Source organism: Notothenia rossii (genome assembly GCF_949606895.1).
Source record: "Notothenia rossii genome assembly, chromosome: 2".
Taxonomy (NCBI): Eukaryota; Metazoa; Chordata; class Actinopteri; order Perciformes; family Nototheniidae; genus Notothenia; species Notothenia rossii.
This window is the reverse complement of record NC_136904.1, coordinates 64,192,491-64,218,051: the sequence shown is the minus strand read 5'-3', so window position 1 is coordinate 64,218,051 and position 25,561 is coordinate 64,192,491. Positions and strand designations below refer to the sequence as shown.

General features: G+C 42.9%; 1 protein-coding gene across 11 annotated transcripts in view; it reads right to left on the bottom strand.

Annotated features, from left to right (window-relative positions):
• The window catches only part of tns1b (tensin 1b), a 281,948-nt gene that overhangs the window by 206,874 nt on the left and 49,513 nt on the right, over positions 1–25,561 (bottom strand). For 2 of the 11 annotated variants that reach the window (XM_079664778.1, XM_079664777.1), the window contains exon 1: positions 7,040–7,377. The exons of the other annotated variants lie outside the window; for them this stretch is intronic. In XM_079664778.1, coding sequence (XP_079520904.1) covers positions 7,040–7,120 — 81 coding nt within the window. In that variant the 5' untranslated portion in view covers positions 7,121–7,377. Of the gene's footprint in view, positions 1–7,039; positions 7,378–25,561 lie in introns of those variants that run through there. 11 annotated transcript variants of the gene reach the window in all.

The window sequence follows — 25,561 nt, the reverse complement described above, 5'->3', positions numbered from 1 at the left end:
ATTTCCTTAGGTAAAGTCACCTGTACATATGTAATGCCCATAAGAACAAATGATGCTGAAATTGCTGCACAATGCAAAATGTGGAGGCCAGAACGAACTGAGAAGATATCGAAAAATGTATCAGTAGCGATAACAAGAGAAATCTGTCCTGGAGGTTGCTACAAAAGCTTACGTTATTTGAATCAAAGAAATGTGAAATTCACCAAAGTTATGTTATTTCAAAGTTATAGAAGATAAATGAGTAGACTATTGAAATGGAAAGACTCCATGAAAGTGATCCAAACAGTTGATGATAATCTACCCAACAGATTAGACGAAGACCAGGGGCTTTCCGAGGCAGATTGACAATAAGATTATTCATTATGGATGTTTATATGAATCAGTTTATGTGAAGGGCCAGATACTGTTTCCACAGACAAGGGGAAGGGGTCACAAAACTAGGGCCAACAGGTTGGGTGGAGGGGGTCTGGAGGACGGGTTTGGGCTGACAGCCCAGGGGCACAGCGGAGGACCCGGAAGGGGTCTCGGGCGGACGGCCCGGGGGCAAGGCAGAGATCAAGGATGGGGTCTCGGGCGGACGGCCCGGGGGCAAGGCAGAGTTCAAAAAGGGGGACTCGGGCGGACGGCCCGGGGGGAAGGCAGAGTTCAAGGATGGGGTCTCAGGCGGACGGCCCGGGGGCAAGGCAGAGTTCAAAAAGGGGGACTCGGGCGGACGGCCCGGGGGCAAGGCAGAGTCCAAGGTGGGGGACTCGGGCAGACGGCCCGGGGGCAAGGCAGAGTCCAAGGTGGGGCGAAGGCCAAACAGCTCCGGAGGCCGGGCAGGACCCGGTGTCGGCTGAACAGGAACCGGAGCCGGTTGGACAGGCTTCGGCAGGATCCCCCACGGAAGAGGACCAGGAGTTGGCAGGACCCCTGGCGAGACAGGTGATGGCGGGGCCTCCAACGGAACAGGACAAGGGGTTGGCAGGACCCCCGGCAGAAGAGTTGACGGCAGGACCCCCAACGGGACAGGACACAGGGTTGGCAGGACCCCCGGCAGGAGAGCAGTCGGCGGGACCCCCAACGGGACAGGACACAGGGTTGGCAGGACCCCCGGCAGGAGAGTAGTCGGCGGGACCTCCAACGGGACAGGACATAGGGTTGGCAGGACCCCCGGCAGGAGAGTAGTCGGCGGGACATCCAACGGAACTGGACATGGAGCTGGCAGGACCCCCAGTGGAACCTCCATCGGCACAGGACATAGGGTTAGCAGGACCCCCGGCAGAAGAGTAGTCGGCGGAACCTCCAACAGGACAGGACATGGAGCTGGCAGGACCCCCAGCGGGACCTCCAACGGGACTTGACATGGAGCTGGCAGGACCCCCAGCAGAACCTCCAACGGCACAGGACATAGGATTGACAGGACCCCCGGCAGAAGAGTAGTCGACGGGACCCCCAACGGGACAGGACATAGGGTTGGCAGGACCCCCGGCAGGAGAGTAGTCGTTGGGGCCTCCAACAGCACGGGACATAGGGTAGGGACTTGAGAGGAGCCTCGTGAGGGAACTGGAGAGGAGAATTGAGAGGTGACTTGAGAGGGAGCTCGGGAGGGAACTGGAGAGGAGACTTGAGAGATGACTCGAGAGGGAACTGGAGAGGAGACTTGAGAGATGACTCGAGAGGGGACTTGAGAGATGACTCGAGAGGGGAATCGAGAGGGAACTGGAGGGGTGACTTGAGAGGGGACTCGAGAGGGAACTGGAGAGGAGACTTGAGAGATGACTCGAGAGGGGACTCGAGGGGTGACTCGAGAGGTGACTCGAGAGGAGACTCGAGAGGTGACTCGAAAGGAGACTCGAGAGGTGACTCGAGAGGTGACTTGAAAGGAGACTCGAGAGGTGACTTGAAAGGAGACTCGAGAGGGAGCTGGAGATGTGGCTTGAGAGAGGACTTGAGAAGGAACTTGAGACGGTCGGTTCGCCAACAGAACACGGGGGGCTGGAGTCGGCCGGAATGCCGATAGGACGCGAGGGGCTGGAGTCGAAACCATGGCTGCTGGGGCCAGGACTGAGGCTGGAACCATGGCTGCTGGGGCCAGAGCTGGGGCCGGAATCATGGCTGCTGGGGCCAGAGCTGGGGCTGGAACCATGGCTGCTGGGGCCTGTACTGGAGTCAGAACCATGGCTGCTGGGGCCAGAACTGGGGCTGGAACCATGGCTGCTGGGGCCAGTACTGGAGCCGAAACCATGGCTGCTGGGGCCTGTACTGGAGCCCAAAGCATGGCTTCTGGGGCTAGGGCTGCTAGCCTGGACCTGCGACTCCTTCTCTTAGGAGCCTTTTGGAGGCTCCGTGGACCTCCAAAAGCCAGACGAATTCCAGAGAATTGCTCCTGGACAGGAGCAGGAAGTGGGGAAGAAGCAGAGGCCGACTCCAGACGGAACACACCGAGGCGTACGGCGCCAGGTTGGGAGTTGGGAGGCAGGGAGCTAGCATGCCTGGGGCTTGCAGGTTGGGAATCACACACCGAGAGGAAGTCCAAAATCCAGCCAGGTAAGAATTTCACTAAACCTGGTTTCTCCATAGCCATCTGGTGTGCCTCAGCCAGAGCAGCCTCTCGCTGCTGAACTCCAGACGCTCCCCTCCACTTATGAGAGCAGCCAGCCAAAGAAAAGGAAAAACTGAGTAATTCCAACTCAAAAGGATCTGCTGGGCCCATCCTTGGTGAGTTCCTTCTGTCAGGGATGAGCGAAGCAGGCAGGACCCAAACGCAGATTTCTCAGAAAAAACACCTTTATTCCAAGGCTAAATGGCACAAAAACAGAACTCTTCCCCGTGAACAAGGAACTCACAAAGACTAACAGAAAACACAGAACCTAAATGCACACATGACTAATCAAACAAACAAGAGACAGGTGAGGAGGGAGGAGAAAACACAGGGGCACCAGGTGAACACAATCGGGTAATCAGGGAGGGAAAACAGACAGAAAGCAACAGGCAAGAAAGGGAGTGAACACTTAACAAAATAAAACAGGAAACCAAAGACAGAAAAAGACAAGACAAAACACAACACAGACAGATCGTGACAAAAGCAAGGCTTAAACTTGTTTGTCCTTGCAAAAGATCATATTGACAAACTGTGTGGGCCTGCAATACGTAACTCAACACAACCAAATGTCATAATGACTATGAAACTCTTGACATTAAATAACTTGTTGAGCCTAAATGGTACGGTGCAGCATATTCTGTCCACGATGACATCTCTATTACCGCCAATCTGGCTCTAATGTGTTCCCATGATGTCATGTCCCTACTCTGACATGATTAAAGTGTGTGATGGACGTGGCAGGGGACATAACCATGAGGTGAAAAGGACAAAAACTATTACTTTCTGGGGGGCCTTGCTGGTTACTGCCCTTCAGAATATGAGGTCTTATTGCACTAAATTAACCACAAGAGTGATGTCAGAGACGATAAGGCAAAATTACTAGAACAAAGGCACAAAAGTATTTCTGCTTTAGGCATAAGGGTCAAAAAGCCAAAACATACACTATAAATGACCATTGGCTATGACTGCAAAGGGGGAGTTGGGGATGACTTACATCACCAATAAAAACGAGGATAAAGTGATTTTACTGTGGTTTATTATTCAATATTCCGGGATCAGGGAGGCAAAATGGGGAAACTAAAGCATGTTGAAATGTCTGAATGCCGAAACTCCCTCCAGGGAAAGTTAGAAGGCCATGGGAGGTTTAAGGCCAATGTGCCCAGTGAAGCATGCACAAAGTTGGGGGTCTCTTCGGGAAAGAAAGGGGTGGAAGGGAGGCGTTACACAAAGCTCAACATCTCTCATAAATCAACCGAGCAAGGGTTAAACTTCCCTTTTGGTTGTTCAAGATTTCTCAACCAAGATGAAACGGCATGAGTCTGCCAAGCATGGCAACAACAGGGAGAGCTGCAAGACGCAGAACAACTGCATGGCAAATCCATTCAAGTGAAAAACATTGAAGTAACATAATCCCAGATGTTACAATTACAGAAATGTTGCTGTATTTCAAAGGGGCCTCACATGTGGAATGTTTTTTAAACCCAAATCAGAGGTAATCTCAGACACTCGGATGGGGGCAGAATCAAACTAGCAACAGGCCAAGATATAAAAAGGAAGGGGGGAAAGAAGATGAGTGCAGGGGATGTAAGAAAAGAGACACAAATCAGGAATAGACTGAGCGCCAGACCTCCTGAACTCCTCAGTCTGGAACAGAACCAACAGGTTTGGGGTTTTTGTCTATTTTCAAGTCAAGACAACTGAAAACTAATGACCTAACATTCCTGAGATGACACCATTTCCCAGAGCGATCCTTTTGAGACCAAACTCTGAACTGAGATGGACTGAGTGTACGTTAATGGATATCGATCATCACTGGGAGTTCTTTGAACCTTGACAACTCTGAAGGTTTAGCCATGCGTCAATATTTGTGAGACAGCCATCTGAGGAAGTGTTTCCTACAACAGCACCGTGTTAGATAAGAGGCCCCTGCCTCGTACACAACCTTTTCCAGAACACCTGTTTGCTGCAAAAGCCCCGTTACTGGATGCATTCATAACCTGACATTCTGAAATGTCAACGGGATTTGCATGACCTTTCAACTTATTTTCTAGCAGCCGGCTGGTGGAGGACGTTTGTTTCGTTTTTCTGTCCTTTCAGAGAAACCTGATAAAACTCCCTCTAAAACCCTTTTTGTTGTAGCTTTCATTAATTATTCAGTGATTGTTGAGCAGCGCTCTTTCAAAGGACTTTCCTCTTGCCCTCCTATCTTGCCAAGAGCATCTTCTGCTCATTTCCTCTATTTCCCTGAGCATTCTCTTTCTGCTTCTACAGTATGCTGGAAATATCTCCTTTTATTCAGGCCCATCCCGCTCTGACAGGAGGAAACCCTCCCTATTGGAGGCCAGGCTGAGGAATAGATCTTTCATGGAGATGGTCTGTTTCCTACATCTGTGCATACTCACTTATTCTCACAAGCTCATTCTCCCTGTATCTTTCTCTTCTGTTTCTTTGTTGCCTCGTAAGAGCTTTTGCAGCTGTACTCACTTTCCCAGCTGCCCAAGAGGAGTATGCCTGTTTCCGTACTATGAAAACCGTATCATTCTAGACAGAAGTACGGCAATGTATCATCAGAAAGAAGAACCATGTAGGCAATATTTCCTGATCTGAAGTGGTCTTGGAAGATCTTTTGGGTTCTGCCAATTCATATTTTGATTGGAAAGAGAAGCACTTTCACAGAAAAGCGTTACTCTAACCCCGACCTATTAGAACAAGATGCGTCCAAATGAATGCTGTTACAGGGACAACAAAGGTCTGTTATTAATGCAAGGGCTCAGATTGAACCCCGCCCCCTTAAGTGAGCTCGCTTTGTCATACAGTGCTCTGATGCAGTCAATCAGTGACCCAGAGCTTAGCTGGGGGGCTTTGAGATTCTTTTACGACCCCCCTTTCACCTCGCCTCCCGCTCCTCAAAAGAAAGAACGGTAATTAACTGATGAAGAGCTCTGTAAGATTATCCAGTCCCCTCGCCAAGGGCTGCAGCTCTGTCACTGGTGTGCAGTCAGGTCCCAAAGGAGCGCTGCAGAATGGGGAAGGATGGATCTCAATGGTCTATTCAACTACTCTCCTCTTTCATCCCCTATTCAGCTGGGAAAAGAGGAGAGCTGCATGCTATGTTGTATATTTGAGCCAGGAATGTTCTTTCATATCTGCACAAATTAGGAAAGAGCACTCGCAGTGTTTTTAAGACAAATGTCGAGACCACGGTCACAATGCTTTTAGTGTGGACACAAACAGTCCTTCGCTGCACCAACAGCCCCTTACTGTGAGCGGGAATGCGCGGCAGATTGAGTTATACAAGAGAAAGCAAAAATAGCTGTGTGTCACCACCAGCTAAAGCGAGACAGAGCGAGTGGGAGAGGTTGAGAAAGAGGGACTGAGGGGAAGAGAGCAGGGGATCCATTTAATTCAACTCTGTGTAAAGGTAAGATTGTTTTGGTCCTTGCATGGAACCTGATTATACTGTAAACGTTTCTCTTGAGATAACACTGTCTCCCGTTCGCACACCCTCCCATTCTCCTTCATAATATCTCTCTCATTCAAATGTGTCACCGTGCCAAGCCCCCCCACGGCCGGGGTCCCAACCCTCAACCCAACCCCCGACAAGGGGACCACCCAATAGATCCCCAGCTTGATTTGATCAGGGTTTACCAATGGAACTGGGCTGAAGTAACACCATTTGAACAAGCCCCAAACTGTACACAATCACAACAAAATAATTGAAGTGCATCATCAAGCTGATTCTACACCACTTGCATTCTCTTAATTCCACTATGGCCAAAATAATTCAACTTAAGTTTGCATATTTTGAAACTTGCATGGCATGAGTTCTGCAAACTGTGCATAGAAGTGACAGAAGTCCTGTGCTGACAGTTACAAATCAATCCTGATCCAGAAAATATATTTGACATGTGCATTGTTAACCTGCATTTGACTTGCACCATTGTGTCCCAAGCACTTTTTTTAAATGTATTTTGAAGTATAAGTTGCATGTTGCAGTGTTGGAGGAAAATGAGACTGCCAACAACATTGGAATCCCTTTGATCCCTATTCATTGATTTGAATAGCTTTATCAATGTGGTACAAAATGAAAACAAACTCATCAAGCTGATTCAGTCAATAATGCATTACTCTAATATGGCGTAAATGACACAATTTAAGTTTGAGAGTTATTAGATTTACAAGGTTATAGTTCTGCTAACTGTGCGTAGAAATTACAGAAGTCCTGTTACAAATCAATCCTGATCCAGATTTTGTTTGCATCGTTTATTTATTCCTGCATTTGCCTTGCACCATTGTGTCACATGCATTGCACTTTCTTTTTATAAGTAAGTTGCATGTTGCACTTGGGACCCCCATCGCCAGGAACTGCAACTGTGTTTGCAAATCTTGAAATCCTTAGAATTTTAATTAAAAGAGCTCTAAAAAATGTTAATTCCGGTTGAAAAGGAAGCTCACCCAGAACATGCAGGACAGGCAGACCCAGGTGCGGGGGGGTCCGGCCAGAGCTGCAGGCAGGCTGAGGGACACAGACGGCATGCTGACGGCAGGAGAGATGCTGCTGCTACACACCGGTGGGCTTCCTGAAGTATAATCCAGCCAGGAGAAGGTTTGCCTTCTCAGCCATGACTTCCCTGCACGTAAACCCTCTCGTCTTCCTCACTCTTCCTCACTCTCTTCGTGTACCTCTCCTCTGAATGTGATACTGCCTGCCTGTCCTCTGCGCTCACTCTGTCTCTCTTCTCCTCTGTCGGTGAAAGTTTCACAAAGCTCTTTTGGGGGGGGTCGGGCTGCCCCCACGGCTCCACAGGAGTAAAGGGGAGGGGGTGTGGTGCTTATTATCCATCTCTTTTGCCCCTCCTCTCCCTCACTCTCTCTCATCCCAAGTCTCCCTCCCTCTTTACCCCTCTAAGTCTCCCCACTTTTAATTTCATTCATTCATTCCTTGATCCCCCCCCCCCCCTCCCTGTTCGAACCCCCTCAGCATCCGTCGCACTTCACCTCCCCCTCCCTCCTTCTCTGTCTTGCATAGTTTTCCTGTGTATTTCTGTATTGAGACCCTTTACATATTTGATGAACCCTGTCTCCCCCTGCTATTTTTATTATTCCTCCTGACCCTGGAATACTATAATGATTTTATAGATGTTGGATGTCAAAAAAGACACCTGCTATTTAGATTGAAAGATTTTCCTAATTTTATTGGACATTTCTTGATGCTTTGTACGACCATCACTCTCCAGAAATGTTAACAAACTATACTCTGCACATTATCCCCATTCAGTGAAATTGAAAGAGGCTGACACTAGACTTCAATAAACACTGATTTTTAAGGTAAACTAATAGCAACTGAATACGTCAAATATACTGTACATGTACCATTATGTGTTTCTGGAATCAATGATCCGCACAATATCAAAAGAGTCGAGTTGTCATCTCAATGTGACAATTTAAGGAAGACACGTACAGGCTTCCATTTCTTTCTAAATATCAACACATTTTAAGATGAAAACCCATATCAACAATGTTAATCTATCCTTTAGTAGTTTTGGACGCAGCTCCAAGTCAATGCTTTGCTAATAAAACACATATACAGTCAAACATTTAAAAAAGTTATTATAAGTAGAGTATTGGCAAACAGAAATAGCACATGTTCAGGTCTATTTACAGCAGCGGATTAAAAACATTTGATATGCTAGTGGGTATTTATGAGAGCAGCACGGTGAATGTTGGATTTATTCAAACATAAACAACAGCGTGTGTGTTTGTAAAAAAAGGAACATGTCACACAGTGCAACCGTGGCTTATGTATCTGCTTTAAATAGTAGATTAGTTGGAACAGGGGAAGAAAAATATAGAATATCCCCCAGACTTATCCTTTGATCATCTTTGACAGTCCTTTAACATTTTCAATCCCACCCTTGACCTCCCACACATTTCCCTCCTCAAAGAATAAAAAGAAAGTAACAGTGGAGGATCTACTTCTGACAGTAGTAACCCCCCCCCCCCCCCCCCTTCCACCTTCTCCCTTTACACTGAAAGTGCTCAGACGGGCTGGGAAGCAAAAGCTGCTTCATTAAGTTCTCACTGCTCATCAATGAACATGTTGGCCCCATGAGTGACTCTTTATCCCCCTTGTGTGGGTACACACACACACACACACACACACACCCCCACACACACACACACACACACACACACACACACACACACACACACACACACTGCAAATCTCCACATAAATGTTACAGCGGCCTACATGCACCTGTAAACATTCATGGCCCCATGATTTTCTGACTGACACACAAAGATTCTCACACACGTCGGAAATGTGGGGTCCAGGCCCACTACTTCCTGAAAACATAAACACGTGTAATTTAAACTATCGAACTCACCGTGTGCATATACACAAACATTTACAGGATAACCAGTCATTTCTCCCCCACTCTCACATACACACATCCACACACTACATAAATACACAAACCCTCCACCCAAACACAGAAACATACAAACTCACCCAGCCAGAGGCACAGGGATTAATCCCCTGGTATTTCCTGCAGGCCACCCCTACAGAGACACATTCACTAAAGGAGACAATGTTAGAGAGAAAACATTTGAATTTAATCCCCCAAAACCAAAACACACACACACACACACACACACACACACACACACACACACACACACACACACACACACACACACACACACACACACGCACACACACACACACACACCAGCTGGAATTCTGTCTGAGGAAAAGTGCAAGAACTAACAAAGTCACATGATGAATAAATAAACGTTTACACATCACTGCACATGTGTCTTTTTAGAGCATGATCAACGTTTTTTCTTATCAACGCTTTGTCAATTTGACTCAATTACTTTAGTATGACAACTGCCAAGTTCCCAAAGATACCTGCCTGCCACCTTTTAAAGTCTTATAAAAAATCGACAGAAAACCTTCTACCAATAAAGTTACGTAACGGACATGTTCATACACTATAGCATGCATCAGCATTATAAAACAGGGGGGCTCCGTAAACTGAATAAAAACATGTCCTCTCATGCACACTACATTCAGTCCAAATATTTCTCAGTTACTCTTCAAAATCCAGATAAATCAGAATAAATTAGACCACATTTACCTGTAAAACTTATTCGCCTGTCACTTCCGTTTCAGTTTTTTAAAACAGTGCTGAAGAACACCGGGAGCAAATGCCAGGAGTTGAGTTTTCATTAGAACAAAATGACTGGTATGTCAACTGCATGCTAAATTATGAATCAAAGTACTCAAGGACAAATAGTTTCCCTAGTTAAGATGGGACCAGTTGCCGACTAGAAATTAAGAATTTGCTATTTCTAAAGGTATGGAAAATTCAATATATAGGCTTTTAACGGTTCTTGATTCCGATTCTTGGGGCGGGTTTAAAACTGGTGACAAAACAAACGTTTGATTAAGAAAAGTAGTCTATTTTTGCAGTTTATTCAATTCTGAAAGATTATAAATCAAACTTGTAAGCAAGTGGAGTTGTGTTTTCGGCCACATTGAGAATCTTCACAAAACTTTTAGCTCTGTTTTGGTCACAACCAACCTATGAGGGAAAGATCACCCCACACTGAGCCATTGTCGATATAAAAATATAAATTATGAAGGTTTAAAATGTCTTCTAATTTGATTAAATGAAATGAATAAACATCTCACTTTACTCATTGAAGAGTGTATATAATGAGGCTATTTTGGAACAGAACACAAAGTCCGTGAGTGTGACCGTGCACTTGAGTGTTGTCAAGCAGGGCTTAGTTGTACTCAAATTGAAATGAAACAGTCAGCACACAGCACACCGTGTTCTACTCCTGCATGAAGACATCATCCAATTCCCAGTCTGTGACAAACAGCACATGATCTGTCATTTATTTTTGGTAAACAAAATATCTTCCATAAATAACATCAGGATTTACTGTGCAGGCAACAACAAGATGATAAGACAAATAGTTAGTTTAATAGAATAGAAGATTATAGATTCACAAATGTTGGATGGTTAGAAATTGCCTGCATATGCATTTCTATAATAATACAAATGAACATTGCAATGAGGCCTTAAGGGTGTTGTTGGGGTTTTATAATGTTAAAGTTTGTTTAATTTGTTCTGTGAACCTAAAATATATTAATAAAGTGTTAAATTATGGAAACAACAAATACTATAAAGCAGATATAAAGTTTTAAAAGGCAAAGGAATAGTTGATGTAGTTTTTACCAGATCAGATATCAGGATTTGATACAAAGATACAATTATTCAAGTGATTCTGGTCATGTTGGCATAATACTGGTGACATAGTGTCTTAAAGGGGTCCTGGCTCATCATCAGGTTCATATTTATATTAAGTGCCTCTACTGTGACATGTTACCATGCTGTGCTGCAGCACCTCTTTTCACCCTCTGTCTGAAACCAGAGCCCAGTCTGCACTGATTGGTTAGCTGGCCAGCTCTGTTGTGATTGGTCAGCTGCTTAGAGATGTCCCGCCCCTTAACCTATCACTTACAATGAGTTGGAGCGCTAGCCAGTAGAAGCGCAAGTGTTACTATGATGTTTCTATGTTCTGGAAGTAAACAAAGGAGTCCAATGGAGGCAAATCATGGTATTCAACAAATTGATGCTAAACATATATAAAACCCAATGCCATTTATAAAGCAGCCCTAAGAAAGATCACAACCAAATAAATTACAGGGATAGCCATTTATGTACATACAAATATACAAATGAATCTGTATACTAATTCCTATCATCTGATGAAACATTATCATTGTATGGTCTCATACATGAGAGTAAAATAGACCATGCACAGTTCTACAGCTGTACATATAATTGTAACAAAACTGCAAAATGGTCAATTGCAATATTCAAATTGCAGGAAGCACAACATTTCTTAAATGTGGTAAAAAACTATTTTTATTTCGTGTATTGGAGCTGTACAGATAACTTGGCCTACAAATTGTATATAAACCTGGTACAGATCCTTTCTTTATTTTTTAAAATCACACTATGATCATATTAATATCTGTTTCAATGATAGTCATTATAATGATGCACAAATGATCAATACCTCCAATATTGCAAATCATTATCAAATTGCATGACAGTCAAAATGCTTCAACTGGTTATATTTTCCAAATTGGCAGTCCTACAAAGTTCCAACAGCAACTGCAGCACCCACTGGTGGTCACTGAACAAACTGCCTCCACATTAAGAATCAGACATTTGTCAGATCAGTTATTAAAAGTGTAAATTAAACTGTGTGTGTGTGTGTGTGTGTGTGTGTGTGTGTGTGTGTGTGTGTGTGTGTGTGTGTGTGCGTGCGTGCATGCGTGCGTGCGTAAGTGCGTGCGTGCGTGCGTGCGTAAGTGCGTGCGTGCGTGCGTGCGTGCGTAAGTGCGTGCGTGCGTGCGTGTGTGTGGGCAGGGTTGGGAGGGTTACTTTGTAAATGTAATCACTTACTGATTACTGATCATATGGCTCTGAAAGTAATCCGAATACAGTTACGTGTCTTAAAAAAGTAACGTAATCAGATTACTTTTAGATTAATTTTGGATTACTTTATTTTTCCATCACAGATGGGTATGTTTTGGTGAACAGGAGACACAAAAAGCAAAAGGAAACTGAACGTGTTTTTACTGTTTTAATGGCTTATCAAGAGCACAACTGAAACTTAACATCTGAAACGATGTAACAACATAATAAACCTTTTGGGGATGCAGCTTGGGATGTGAGGAGTGAGGGACACGGCTTAGAATGGGCGTGTCGTCTTCTGTCCTGCTAGTGTTGGCAGGACCTCCTTCACTTCATGAAATCTCTGCAGCACCAGGCGGGTTAACTCAGCCTCTGAGAAGACAAGCGTGCAATGCCTTTCACGCACCGCCTTTCAAGCACCGCCTTCACTGTGTTTACCTTCAGAATCATAAGAAAGGCTAAAGAGCGGTGTGGCTGATGTGTTTTACACACACACACACACACACACACACACACACACACACACACACACACACACACACACACACACACACACACACACACACACACACACACACACACACACACACACACACACACACACACACACACACACACACACACACGTTCCTCCATGTTTCGCTGTTATTGTTTCACTGAGCGTACCTGCAATTTTTTTTCAAACGCTCCCTTTTTTGGTCCATCTGCGGCGGTAATAGGTTTTGTGCGCTGTGACGATTCGGCTGTACCTTTAGAATAATTCCAATAAGTAATCCAAAATGTATTCACTTCAGGTTTACGAAAGTAACTGTAATCTGATTACTCGTTTTTCAAATGTAACGCGAGCTGAATACAGTTACTTGATTTTTGTATTCTGATTACGTAACGTTGTTACATGTATTCCGTTACAACCCAACCCTGTGTGTGTGTGTGTGTGTGTGTGTGTGTGTGTGTGTGTGTGTGTGTGTGTGTGTGTGTGTGTGTGTGTGTGTGTGTGTGTGTGTGTGTGTGTGTGTGTGTGTGTGTGTGTGTGTGTGTGTGTGTGTGGCCGAGGGAGGGAGGGCCTTTTTTCAAGGCTAATCAGATCACTTGTGGGATTTGTTTTAGTGCCTCTTTAATCTTGACCATTTCTGTCTTTCTTTTGTAAACCAGAGCCCAGAGCGGACAGCGAGACACTTACATCATTAGGAAGATTAAGCTGTGTCAGGTCACTGTCCTTGAACCAAGAAAAGATGGGTAAACAGAACAGACGGATCAAAGCCGTAGACACTGTTACAGTATTTAAAAAAAGGTTTCAGCAGACGAAACACAAAACGAAGGAATCTAGGAGGATCATAGACGGTAAAGAGGTGGGAGAACAGGTAATAAACCGGGCTCTGATAAGAAGACAGATAGAGGGGTAGAGTGAATGTGCAAACAGAGGGGTGTGTTCTCTCATCTTGGCTGACATCCTAGAACCTGTTAGATGGGGGGGAGTTCACTTGTTGACAGACAGAGGAAGAACACACTCCAGCAGGCCCCCCAATACACACCCTTTCCCACCCCTGTGACTCCCATCTGTTGAAAACAATACAGAACCCGGGCCCTCCCTTTGCACAACACTCACATGTGTGTGCACGTTTTCCTCTGTTCTCTCTGCTGGGCGACTCTGAGAGGAAGGGCCGGGCAGAACACACTGACAACAACAATACTCCTCCAGTACAGGGTGTGAAGCCTTATGGATTTGTACAGTATACTCTTTGAAGAATTATTAGTAAACTTAAAAGGGAACATGATTGGGGCCACTGTTTTTCAATTTGGAGACGCCTTTTGAGTAAAGACGGTTTTCTGCACATTTCCCAGATATCACATGCAAATCAAACCAGCATGGACAACATTATACAATCTTTTGACTATTAATCATTATGAATTGTAACTCTGTAGACCCACTCATCAAACCACAATGACTGCTTTTGTAAACTACTCACTTCTTCTGTTCATGCCAAACAACTAGCTTCAGCAGGATTTCTGTTCAGCAGAAAAAGAGCTGCTTTATATTTTGGTTGTCTTAAAAGCTCTTATATGAAGCTCTTATGGGTTCACACTACACTACCTAGAAGACAGCGAACAGCAGACACACACAGTTACAAACTATTTGGGGAACATAGTGGAACAAGTTAGCTGCCAGGTATTTCCCTCAGGAGTTGCGTCCAGACCAGACCAAGTCAATATTGGACTCAGCGGCGCCGTAAGGGGGTGAAAAGTTAGGACGATTCTAAGGGCCCGTGAATGACAGGGGCCCAAAACATTGTAGAACATTAAGAAAAAAATGTTTAAGTGTGATTATCTTTTCCTGGGGCCCAAAATCCCTGGCGGCGCCCCTGATTGGACTTACAGTCATCAGGTGACGTACCATAAAAACCGTTGCGTGTTTGCTGACAGGTTAGCGATTAGAGCTGCAACAATCCGTGGAGAAATCCATTAGTCGATTGAGAAAAATTATATATTGGCATCTTTTTTGATGATCACATTCTTTCAATAAAAACCAATTCTTCTTGGTAAATCTTATCAAATGGGAATATTCGCTTGTTTTCCCTAACTAAATTAAATAGTAAATGTAATATTAGGGATTTTGGACAAATAGAATCTTGTGATGACTTTGATCACTTTAGGCTTCAGGAATTATTTTCTGGTCTGGGTAGAGATATGTTGTTTATATGATATGATGTGTTGACCTAATTATTAAATCAAGAAATAATATTGATAATGGATCAATTAATAATACAAAAAAATCATTATTCACTGCCATTTATGCCACATTAACTTCATAAGGTGATAATATGATAATGATGAACCAGCATAAAACTAATCAGTTATGATTATTGTCATTATTGTCAGGTAAAAGAATAAATGGAGAGTTCAAACTCTGGCTGGAAAATGTAAGTATTGTGTGAAAGCTGAACTTTATCATTTAGATCACCCACTTTCAGAGGTCACAGAACAAGGTCACCTGGACATGGCCCATCAGGCTTTTTGCTACACAATCACATTGCCAGTAAACCACTGTCGCTAAAAAATTGCAAACTAAACGCCAATGTAGACTGGCCACAAGTGAGGCCAACTGAAGGTAAAGTGCTAACTCGCCCCTGCTGAATGCCACCTCATGCCACAGAAACGATCGCAGTGGCAGCAGAGGAAGATGCACGACCACAGGAGACGGAGACGCATGCTAAACACCTTCAATGTGTCCGAACCATCGATGAATAACACTCTCAGCTCTGTGTGTGTAGATGAATACTGTGTGCATATCACTGAGCAGTGGCAGCTTTTGCAAGATGAATGACTGTTAGACGTACTATCAGGGTGTGTGTGTGTGTGTGTGTGTGTGTGTGTGTGTGTGTGTGTGTGTGTGTGTGTGTGTGTGTGTGTGTGTGTGTGTGTGTGTGTGTGTGTGTGTGTGTGTGTGTGTGTGTGTGTGTGTGTGTGTGGCCACTGGAGATGGAAATGTTGGTTCATTTGGGGATACGGTCATGCATAAGATCATAATCCTTACGTGTCATACGTCCTGTTTGAGAGGCTTTAGTTCAATATGTGTGTGCTACAAAGATGAATTTAGTTACATCTATGATCTTTGACAAACTACTCTTACATTATTTTGCAATATAGAGTCAAAGACAACTTGGTGAAAAAAACCGATGAATGAATAAGTATAATGCGAATAAAAACCTAAACAATGACCTAAAAGATGCTAAAATAACACTTTACTCTGAGTCTCCAGCCATGCTAGCAGCTATTTGAGGTACAGCAATTTGAGCTAATATGCTCATAATGAAAATGGTATGATGTTTACCGTGTAAACCTGCCAATAAGCACTCTCAGAGCAACTGTGGTTTACCAAACCTGCAACACTTAAGTGTTGAACAAACTCAATTCTTAACCTGATGATGGTTCGAGAAGAGTGGTTACGGGATCACACAATTCATCCTGAGTGGAATACAAATGGCTGCCCCAAAATGTAATGCAATCCATTCAATAATTGTAAAGATATAACAGTCAAAATCCCAAAGGTTAACCTCAAGGTGGCCTTAGAGGAAAAGTCCAAGGAGCAGCAAAATCATTAGCATTCGTTGTCTGAGAACATTGGATGTCAGTATTTTCTGACCAATGTGGTGTACCAACCAACCAACCAACCGCCAGACTGACAGACCATCAGACAAAACGGCATTGCCTTGTCTAGAGCCACTCTGCCAGCGTGGTTAAACATAGGATTAATTGTCTTAATCAACCCAGAGTTAATGCAGCTCTGTTCCAAGCAATAAGCATGTGATGCCTTGTTTACAATCAGGAAAATATGATAGTCAATGAATCCAAGTAAAAACTGTAGGAGCATTGGTCCTACAATTGTGTTAAAAAATAAAAGAAACCCGAAAACATTCTAATTCACATCTTAAATATGAATCCTACCTTATTTTCGCTTTTCCTGTGTTTACGAAACGGGAAGATGCAGTGGAAGAAAAATGTTACCCAACCGAAGACTGTGGCGAGACACCAGCCTAGTCCGCCCATCCTCCCCTGGAAACCTCCTCACGTCCACTACTGTTTAACAGCCCTCGCTCCTTGTCTCCTTCTCTAGCCTGTCCTGCAAAACCAGCGTCTAGTGATACCCTAGCAGTCGGTCCTCGAGAAAAACCTTGGATAGTTGCTGATCTGATCCAAATGGTTCATTATTCCTTAGTTTCTGTGACAATAAGTTGTGTTGGAGGTCACTCCTAAATGCATCCTTCCCTCTCTTGTCTAGCCTCCATACAGCATCCCTCCATCCTGTCCCCTCTTTCTCTGGATGCTGCAGGGTCTTCCATTCAAAGCACGGGGAGGAAGAAGATTAGAAGCAGGGAAGACAGAAGTGGGCGGAGGTGGGGTGGGCCGGGCAGAGCCGTCTGTTCAAGAAGGAGGCACTTATAGTGATGGAAAAGGGAGGGGGTCTGCAATGTAATTTAGAGAGGGGGGGTGGCTGGCCAGGAGTCTTGTAGCAGTGAGAGAACAATGAATATGAAGCGTGTTGAGTAGAGTAATGTTGAATTCCCATCAATTAAAATGAAGTTGTAAATACAAATTACGATGCAGGCAATTTCCAGCTTATGTTATGATCACCGTTTGTTTTATGTCAAAGGAGATGGTTTAGATAGAAGAAGGGGACAAGTAGATTTAGGATGGTTCCATGTATGAAAGAAGAAGAGATGGAGATTGTTTTTGGGATATAAGTGGTCTCGGTGGAGTGTGCGGCTGCATTTATAGCTGTCAGGGGGGCCTAATGAAGATTGGTCTCACACCAATCATAAATGGCTCTGGAGCATCTGAGCCTGTATGCATTTTGGGTAATAATTAATATAAAGACTGATGATCGCATTTGTGACTGAAGCCAACAGTTGAACTGCATGCTTACTTTCCCTTATTAGATAAAGTGGTGGGCACATGAGCTAATCATTCTAAAAACATGGAAAACTACTTCAACACTATAAAAAAAGAAAAAAATAGTTTCTAAAAGGCAACAGACAGATCTTAAAGACCCTACACCACAAAAACACAGGAATTATAAAAAGGTATCTATAAGTAGATGAAACCGGAACCATTGGCTTTATGTTCTGGCAAAAATGACGTTTAACAGATCACATAGATAAACACAAAAAGCTTGCTTCTTTGTTTCCTTTTGGGGAGTGAGAGAAAGAAGCCCCTTCTTTTGGTGAAAATACTGCAAGATACGCTTTTCCGGTGTATTCTAAGCTGCTTCCAGTTTTTTGGCAGCCCTTTCCAGATCCACATCCAAAAGTCTTCGCATGGTGTTGAAAAGGAACTTTCTTGGCTTGTTTGCCAACCTGACAATAAGTTAACACAGTTTATTCTTGAATACTTATAGTATTTCTCCTGCTCACCTATCTTTCACCACTTTCAGTTATGAATTCATCGCGAAATTGATGGTTGGTTTGTCTGACTTTACTCAGCTGCTCTATGTTCTCTTCAGTCAGTCAATTAGTCAATGTACGGCATGGCTTAACTTGACTCGCTCTTTTTTGGTTTTCCATTACCAACATTTTTATCACGTCGAAAAAAATGTACTTACCATCGCGGTTAAGTTTCCAAGCAAGCTACACGGATACAAGAAGGTGGAGTTTAACAGTGCAGACCACTGATTGGTCAGGGAGGGTCATCACTTATATGACATTGGGCATCCTGCGCAAACCCTGAATATTTAAATAGGAATGCTAGCATGAATTGCAAAAGAAAATTTTATTTCACTCAAAGATGACAAAATATGGCAGCCGCAACGCTACCAAGTGAACACCTGTTTGGTTTTTGAATAAATAATTCTATAAGTTTTGCGTTGAAGCAAGGTTTTACAGTATTGTTATGCAGTGTTGTTTAGCTACCTATCCTACATTGAGGGGGTACTATCCGTAGTGAAAAACAATATTGAGCAACGTTGAATTAAGTCGAGTGAGCCGTGCATTCAGTTTAAATAAGGAAAAGTCACAACTGTAATTATAAGAAAGCAAATACCAATGTACCTTATATATGGTTGATATTCCATTGTGATTTCTTGATAAGAGTGATGTGATGAGGCCCTTGGAGAGAATAACTAACGGTATCATTACATTACATTACATTGCATTGCATTGCATTTAGCTGACGCTTTTATCCAAAGCGACTTACGATAAATACATTCGACCAGGAAGATACAACCTTGCAGAAAACAGAATCATATAAGTACATCAGGTTTCATAGAGCTAAACAATTTCAAAGTGCTACTCAACTGGCTTTAGATAAGCCAGTCCTTTATTAGTATATAAGTGCTTTGTTAGTAATTCTATCGCTCGAAGTGGGGTCAAAAGAGATGAGTTTTCAGTCTGCACCGGAAGATGTGCAAGCTGTCCTGATATCAATGGGGAGCTCATTCCACCATTTTGGAGCCAGGATAGCAAACCCACGTGTTTTTGCTGATGGGAACTTGGGTCCCCCTCGCAGTGCGGGTGCAGCGAGCTGTTTGGCCGATGCAGAGCGGAGTGCACGTGCTGGGGTGTACAGTTTAACCATGTCCTGGATGTAGGAAGGGCCAGATCCATTCGCACGCAGCATGGTACGCAAGTACCAGTGCCTTGAAGTGGATTCTAGCAGTTACCAGAAGCCAGTGAAGGGAGCGGAGGAGCAGCGTGGTGTGGGTAAATTTTCTATGAATCATCTATGTAACATTCACCAAATCATGTTCAGCTTTAGAGTAGTAAGACAATGTTCTGTGCAGCTCACAGACACTTTGGGGAAGGTGAAGCAGGTTTCAGCATAGCCTCACTACTAACTAGATCACTCTGATGTATTCCCATTTGAGAAGATTACAATGGAAAAGTGACAGAAAAGTTCAAGAGTGAGTACAACATAATGCTCACTTCCTGCCTCTCTGCAGTACAAACAATGGGCCGGTTTCAAGTCTCAATCTGGCAACGTCAGGTCTGTTGTCCGTTCTAGGAAACCAGATGAGGGAAGGGTCATTGTTGTTGAGAGAATAAGAGGGGAAGTGGCCGGTCATGGTTTTAATGGGGGGCTGACAGATGTTTTGGTCACATATGGTGGTACCCATTTATCAATTAAATGTGATATTACCCATCAACAACATTCTAAAAGCATCAACAAAGAAATGCTTCAAATCTGTCTAGACTATGGTTATCTCTAAGAAGTTATATAATCAATGTTTATTCAGGTTTCTGTTGAATATTAATTGAACAGTGAAAACGTTGCACTGGACAGAGTTTTACTTAATGCCATTAGTCAAAGCCATATTACACTGCATATCAATGCACACATATTTCAGCCGTCAATAGCAGAGTGCCACGATTTAGCTGAGCCTTAATGACATCATGCAACCGGTGTATGTGCATGCTGCAGTATGTTACAGCACATAATATATTCATACCACAGTGACTATATCCAGAGTCTTTTAGTTGTCACTGCTGCAAGGGCGGGACACATTTCAATTCAATTAAACTAATAGCCAAAGATAACATTTTCATTGGAGTCCCATTTGTTCAAATATTGCATTTCATGTTTTTGCTCCCCCCAACAAAGTGGCTGTGATTAATGCACCAATTATCTCCTGTCCCTCCCACTATTGATCCAAGGCGACCATTTTTTGGATTGAAAGCTTGGTGAATGGAACCTTATGGCAGAGAGCCAAGGGGAATTAAGTGGAAGCTCATTTCATCTTTGAACATAGCAAAGAGAATATCTTTAGTCAGCAGATGGAAACAGTTTTGGCAAATTATAGGATAGGAAAGTTAAGTCTGGATTGGTGATCGAATGGAATGCCCAATACAAATCATTTGAGCTATAATCCAAACTGTTAACCCACAGCTTCTTTAGACAGGAGGAGGAAGAACAAAGGACTACAAATCCTCCCAGGCACAGGTTCAAATCTGAGTGACTGCCTGCAAGTGATACTGAAACAATGTTGTCTGGTGAGAAACGATAAATAAGATTCAGAATTTCATGCAATGGCCAAATGTGGAAATGTTTTAATTGATGTTCTGCAAACATGATGTTGTATTTATTAACTGAGATCCCAAGTTTCAGATTAAAGGATCCCTATTCTGTAGTGCAGGGATTCCCAAACTTTTTCAGCATGAGACCCAAAACAGAAATGTTGTGGTCCTAAACGACCCAAGCTCAAAAAATGTCATGATTTTCCATAATATCTACAGTTATAAACAAAGAATGCAACACACCATGAATTTAACATGTAAATGAAAATATTTATTTAATTATAAAAGTGCATCGCAGCAATTAGGTTTCTCACCATAACAACCTTTCCTTTGAGCTTGCCCAGAAAAAATAAGGATCAAAGCAGAAAGACGAAACATGGGACATGCAGTCAAGTATATACAGTTCAAATTTTAATTATAAAATTATGAAAAGTGCAATATTAAGTTTGTCGCTAGCTCAAAAACTATGTCCACACCATTTTAAACTATTTTAAATGAACAAAGAACAAACATGTTGTAAACAGAAAGGGACAAAACACTAACTATAGGAAGTGCAGTCAAGTGTATAGTACATCGAAGGTGAAACCACATTTAAATTCTAAGAAGTGCAACATTAAGTTTGTCACCAGATCAAAAACTATGTACACACATTTTTTAAACACTTTTAAATGAACAGAGCTGTTGTAAAACACTCTGAGAGAGAGACAAAGAAACTCCAACACTTGGCAACTGATTAACTTTTTTTTTGTGGAGGCTGACTTGATAGGATGCCCTCAGTGCCCCTCTGTTCCCTTTGAATGCCTGAAAATAACAGAGAAGATATTATCGTCAACAATGCTGGGTTATTGGGTGATGTTTAACACCAGCCGGCGTACGAATGTGGACCTGGCAACCGCATTTATAGCCCATTACATTACAGAAGCAGAGCAAATCTAAGCGCAAGCAGGCACTATTTGAGTGTGATGACAGGGTTTGAGGGAAATAAATACATATTCTGAACGTGAAATCAATAAAGTATGCTCTCAAATTTGCATGCTCTTGAATAAAGATAGGGAATAACCCCCATATGTATTCCAATGTGCATCACACTGCAGCAGTCACGTCCGTGCGGCTGATACTTTCTCTCGCTTTCCTTCTCATACTGCCGGTCACTTTCCCTCTAATCTACCTGTGGTTATTATTTCTCTGTTTTTCTCCCGGCCGTTTTAAAAACATTTCAGACTTGTAAAAGTTGAAACACCGCTCCATGCCGCTGCAGAATGTAGTGGACTCGCGGGAGTAGAGGACGCGCGAGAGCGCGCAGCTGGCGGTCCGCTCCGGGGCTCAGTCAGCATTTAATCCAACTTTGCATTAACGAAACAATTTCACAACAGACCCTAACAAACTCACAAACACACAAAACAAATGATTAAAATGAGTGACTTACTTTTCCGCCGTCAAAACACTGCTTCTTGAAAGACTCTTCTTTGCAGATGAAAAAATCCTTCGATTTGTCCCGATGCAGAGGATGTTTTGTTTGGAGATGCCGGTCCAATTTATACATTTTCAAGCTTTCGTTACTGAGCACCTCTCCACATAAAACACACTGAGGCCGCTCCTCTCCATTTCTAACAGCTTTTGTGAAGCCAACGTTTAAAAACTCCTCTTTGTATCATCTTTTTGCCATTATGTACTATCGGGATTAATCAACAGACAATAAACGGACAGCGCGAAAACTTTTGCGGGGGACGCGTCAGAGCTGATACAAATACTATCAGTTTTTTCTTAGTTTATTTGTATTTAGAAAATTAAATCATTCAATATACAATGCAATACTGCATAATTTCATTTTCAAAATAAAAAATAAAATATATATAAAAAATTATAAAAAATTGTATTTGCAACGCAGCCATCAGCTCTGACGCTGTGTGTGTGTAGCAATGCATTTAACTGCGACTCAATCAAAACGGGTCCGTGACCTATTTTGGGTCGCGACCCTGAGTTTGGGAAAGGCTGTAGTGTGTTATATACAGTAGTTTCTTGTGCAAGTAAATGGTCTGCAAAGGCTCAAATCCCTGTGTTCCCTCCACAGAGAGTTTCTCTCCGACAGCATTTCACATTAAAGCATTTGAACATGTCACAGATGGCATAAATGCTCCAATTTAATTGTGGGAGATTCATGTGGAAATAGGTGAGATACAGAATATTGCGTGACAAGAGGACACAGAGAACTCACAATGTGTCTGACCACACATTTTTGGTAACCTCTACGGTACCAATAAATCAGAGGTGAATATAGTGAAAATACAGGGAGTAAATTCAAAGGCCAAAAGGACAGTAGGAGATCTATTTAAGCTTAATTCAAATCTACAGAAGCACACCCCAAACACAAAGTACCCACAGTGACCTTTTCACCTTTCACGCTGCAATTATCAACTGGCCTCAAACACCAAAGGCCCTTAACAGTCATCGGCTGCCTCATAAAAGCCCCGACAGGGCAGAAATGAACAGGATGTAGGCCAAGGTGATGAAAAGGTATGAATGCCCAGCATAGTGCAAGCTCTGTCTTTCGTCACTTGGTAAAACACTGCAGAACACCCATTAAGTACACATGTCCACTATTTCAAAGCTTAACATTATTTGATATTCAACATTAATAAAGGCTGCACTATAGGTTAAATAAAGGTTAAAGATGTCTGGTGGGTTCCTTCCTGTTTTTTCATAACAGTCAACCAGCTGACCATTGCACAAGAGTCAATGACAGACGTGGGCCCACCCCCAGTGACAGACGCACGGCCCCCTGTAAAACAGTCATCACAGTGAAAGTTATTGCATGATGCGCCACTATAAAGTAATTAGCTGTCAGGACACCTCCAAGAGTGACACTTCCACATCAGAGGACAGGACAAAAGATACACTGAGAGAGACATATGGGCAAATGGAGACCGTCTCTGAGGTCAAACGGAGTCAACCACATAAGGGAAAGTGTTTAGCCTGTAAGGGTATTGTGTGAGGTTAAGAGACAAACAACAGCTTTCATTTAAGATGGCATGAAAAGCATTTCATCTCTGTTAAGCCCGAGAGACCCCGGTACTGGGGGCCTCCTGCAACATCTTGCAGGAAACAGTGTCTGAGGGCATATTCATTTAATAAACTATGAATGTTGTATATCCATGTAACGGAAATAAACTCATCTAACTGATCATTTGAATTCGTTGTTTTTAAAAAAAAACACAATGCTAACGCTGAGCCTCTGAATTAGCAACGAGCGAAAAATGCTAACAGATGACTGCACCGAAATTCACTCACAAAACCTTATTATTTATCTTTGCTGCACATCTCAACCCATCGTTTCAAATTCTGAGGAGACACAGAATCGAGGGGTAGCCTACCCTTCATTATCACTCAATTATACGAACTCTCGGAGATAATAACAAGAACACACATCAAAACATATGAAGCTAGGTAGCTAAAAGCGCTAACATGGCTCACCTCTGTTGTAGTCTGGTCAAAAGTGGTCTTCAATGGCATTAAAACTATAAAAACGATGCTGAAGTTAATCCATAGGCTAATCCAATGTGTCTGTGTCACTTTGAATGATTTCTGATAATCAATCCATGAGCAATAAACCTGCTTTTCGGTTTTCAGAAGTCAGAGCTACAGTACAGACAGCTTCACTCTGGAGCAAAACTGCGTGCGTGAAGCCCCCACCTTTTTGTTTTACCATGTGTGTGTGGGGGGAGATTCCCCTTCGATTCTATTGGCTCTAACGGTCGGAAAGAGATGTCAATCACCAAAATCGACCAATGGGTTCCAGAGAAATGGTAAAACCCCCATTTCCACCGAAATCACCTCAGAGGTTGAGTTTTTTTTTGCTAAACCTCTCTAAAAAGGTCAAATGTCACTTGTTTTGCATCAATCTTGATACAGGGTACTTATTATATGTTGTACTTTGGATTCGTAAAGCTTTTAGTCTACCTTACCATCATCCAAGTGTAGTTTTCACTGTAAGTAAAACAATTTCTTTGGACGGACACTATAATTTACAGTTTTTTACTATGTTCAATCTGAATTTTCTTTAAAATAAAAAACGTCTACATTGATTCTGACTTGTCTACATCCAACTCACAGGTTTATCATTACTTTGAGAAAAAAGAGTATTAATTTAACCCTTTTAGGAGGGAAGATATGGTCATTTGTTCTGGGAATGTCATTTTCGAGCCTGAGACCTGAAAAACAGGCTCAGGGCTAAACTGGTTAAAGAGCAACTTGCAGGGTTTTTTTTTTTCTACATTTATGCTTAAACTTGCTTGAAAATTACAATTAAAAAAGTGAATGCAGGATTTGATATGTTTTACGAGACATAAGGGCAGGAATTCAGAGGGAAAGGAGCAATTTTGAGCTCTGCTCTTAAAAACAGCTTTTTTTTAAGGTTATACGTCAAACTCGTCATATTACACCAGAAGGGGGACACATCTCCGCCCCACAATGCTAACAGTGAGCCTCTGGATTAGCCCCGAGCGAAAAATGCTAACCTATTACTGCACCAAAAATCACTCCTAGCTCCCTTATTACTTATCCTAGCTGCACATCCAACACATTGTTTATGATCGTAAAGACCCAGAATCTAACGGTGCCCACCTCAACACTGAAAGATACAAACTCGGAACGTTATCAACAAAAACGTACATCAAAACAAGTGGCGCTAAGTAGCCCACAATGCTAACAATGGCTTACCTTCGTCTTTGTCTGGTCTAAACTGGTCTTCAATGGCATTAAAACGATAACAACGATGATGTAGTTAATCCATAGGTTAATATCCAATGTGGCTGTGTCCCCTTTGAAATGTTCTGATAATCTATAAGCAATAAAACTGCAAATCCGTTATCTGCTGTCCGCTCTGTGCTCCGTGCGCTCTGGGTCCTGCAATTCCTGCTTCCTTACGTAGTAAACAATAAGTAAAGTCTGCTGCGTAAAGTGCTTACGCT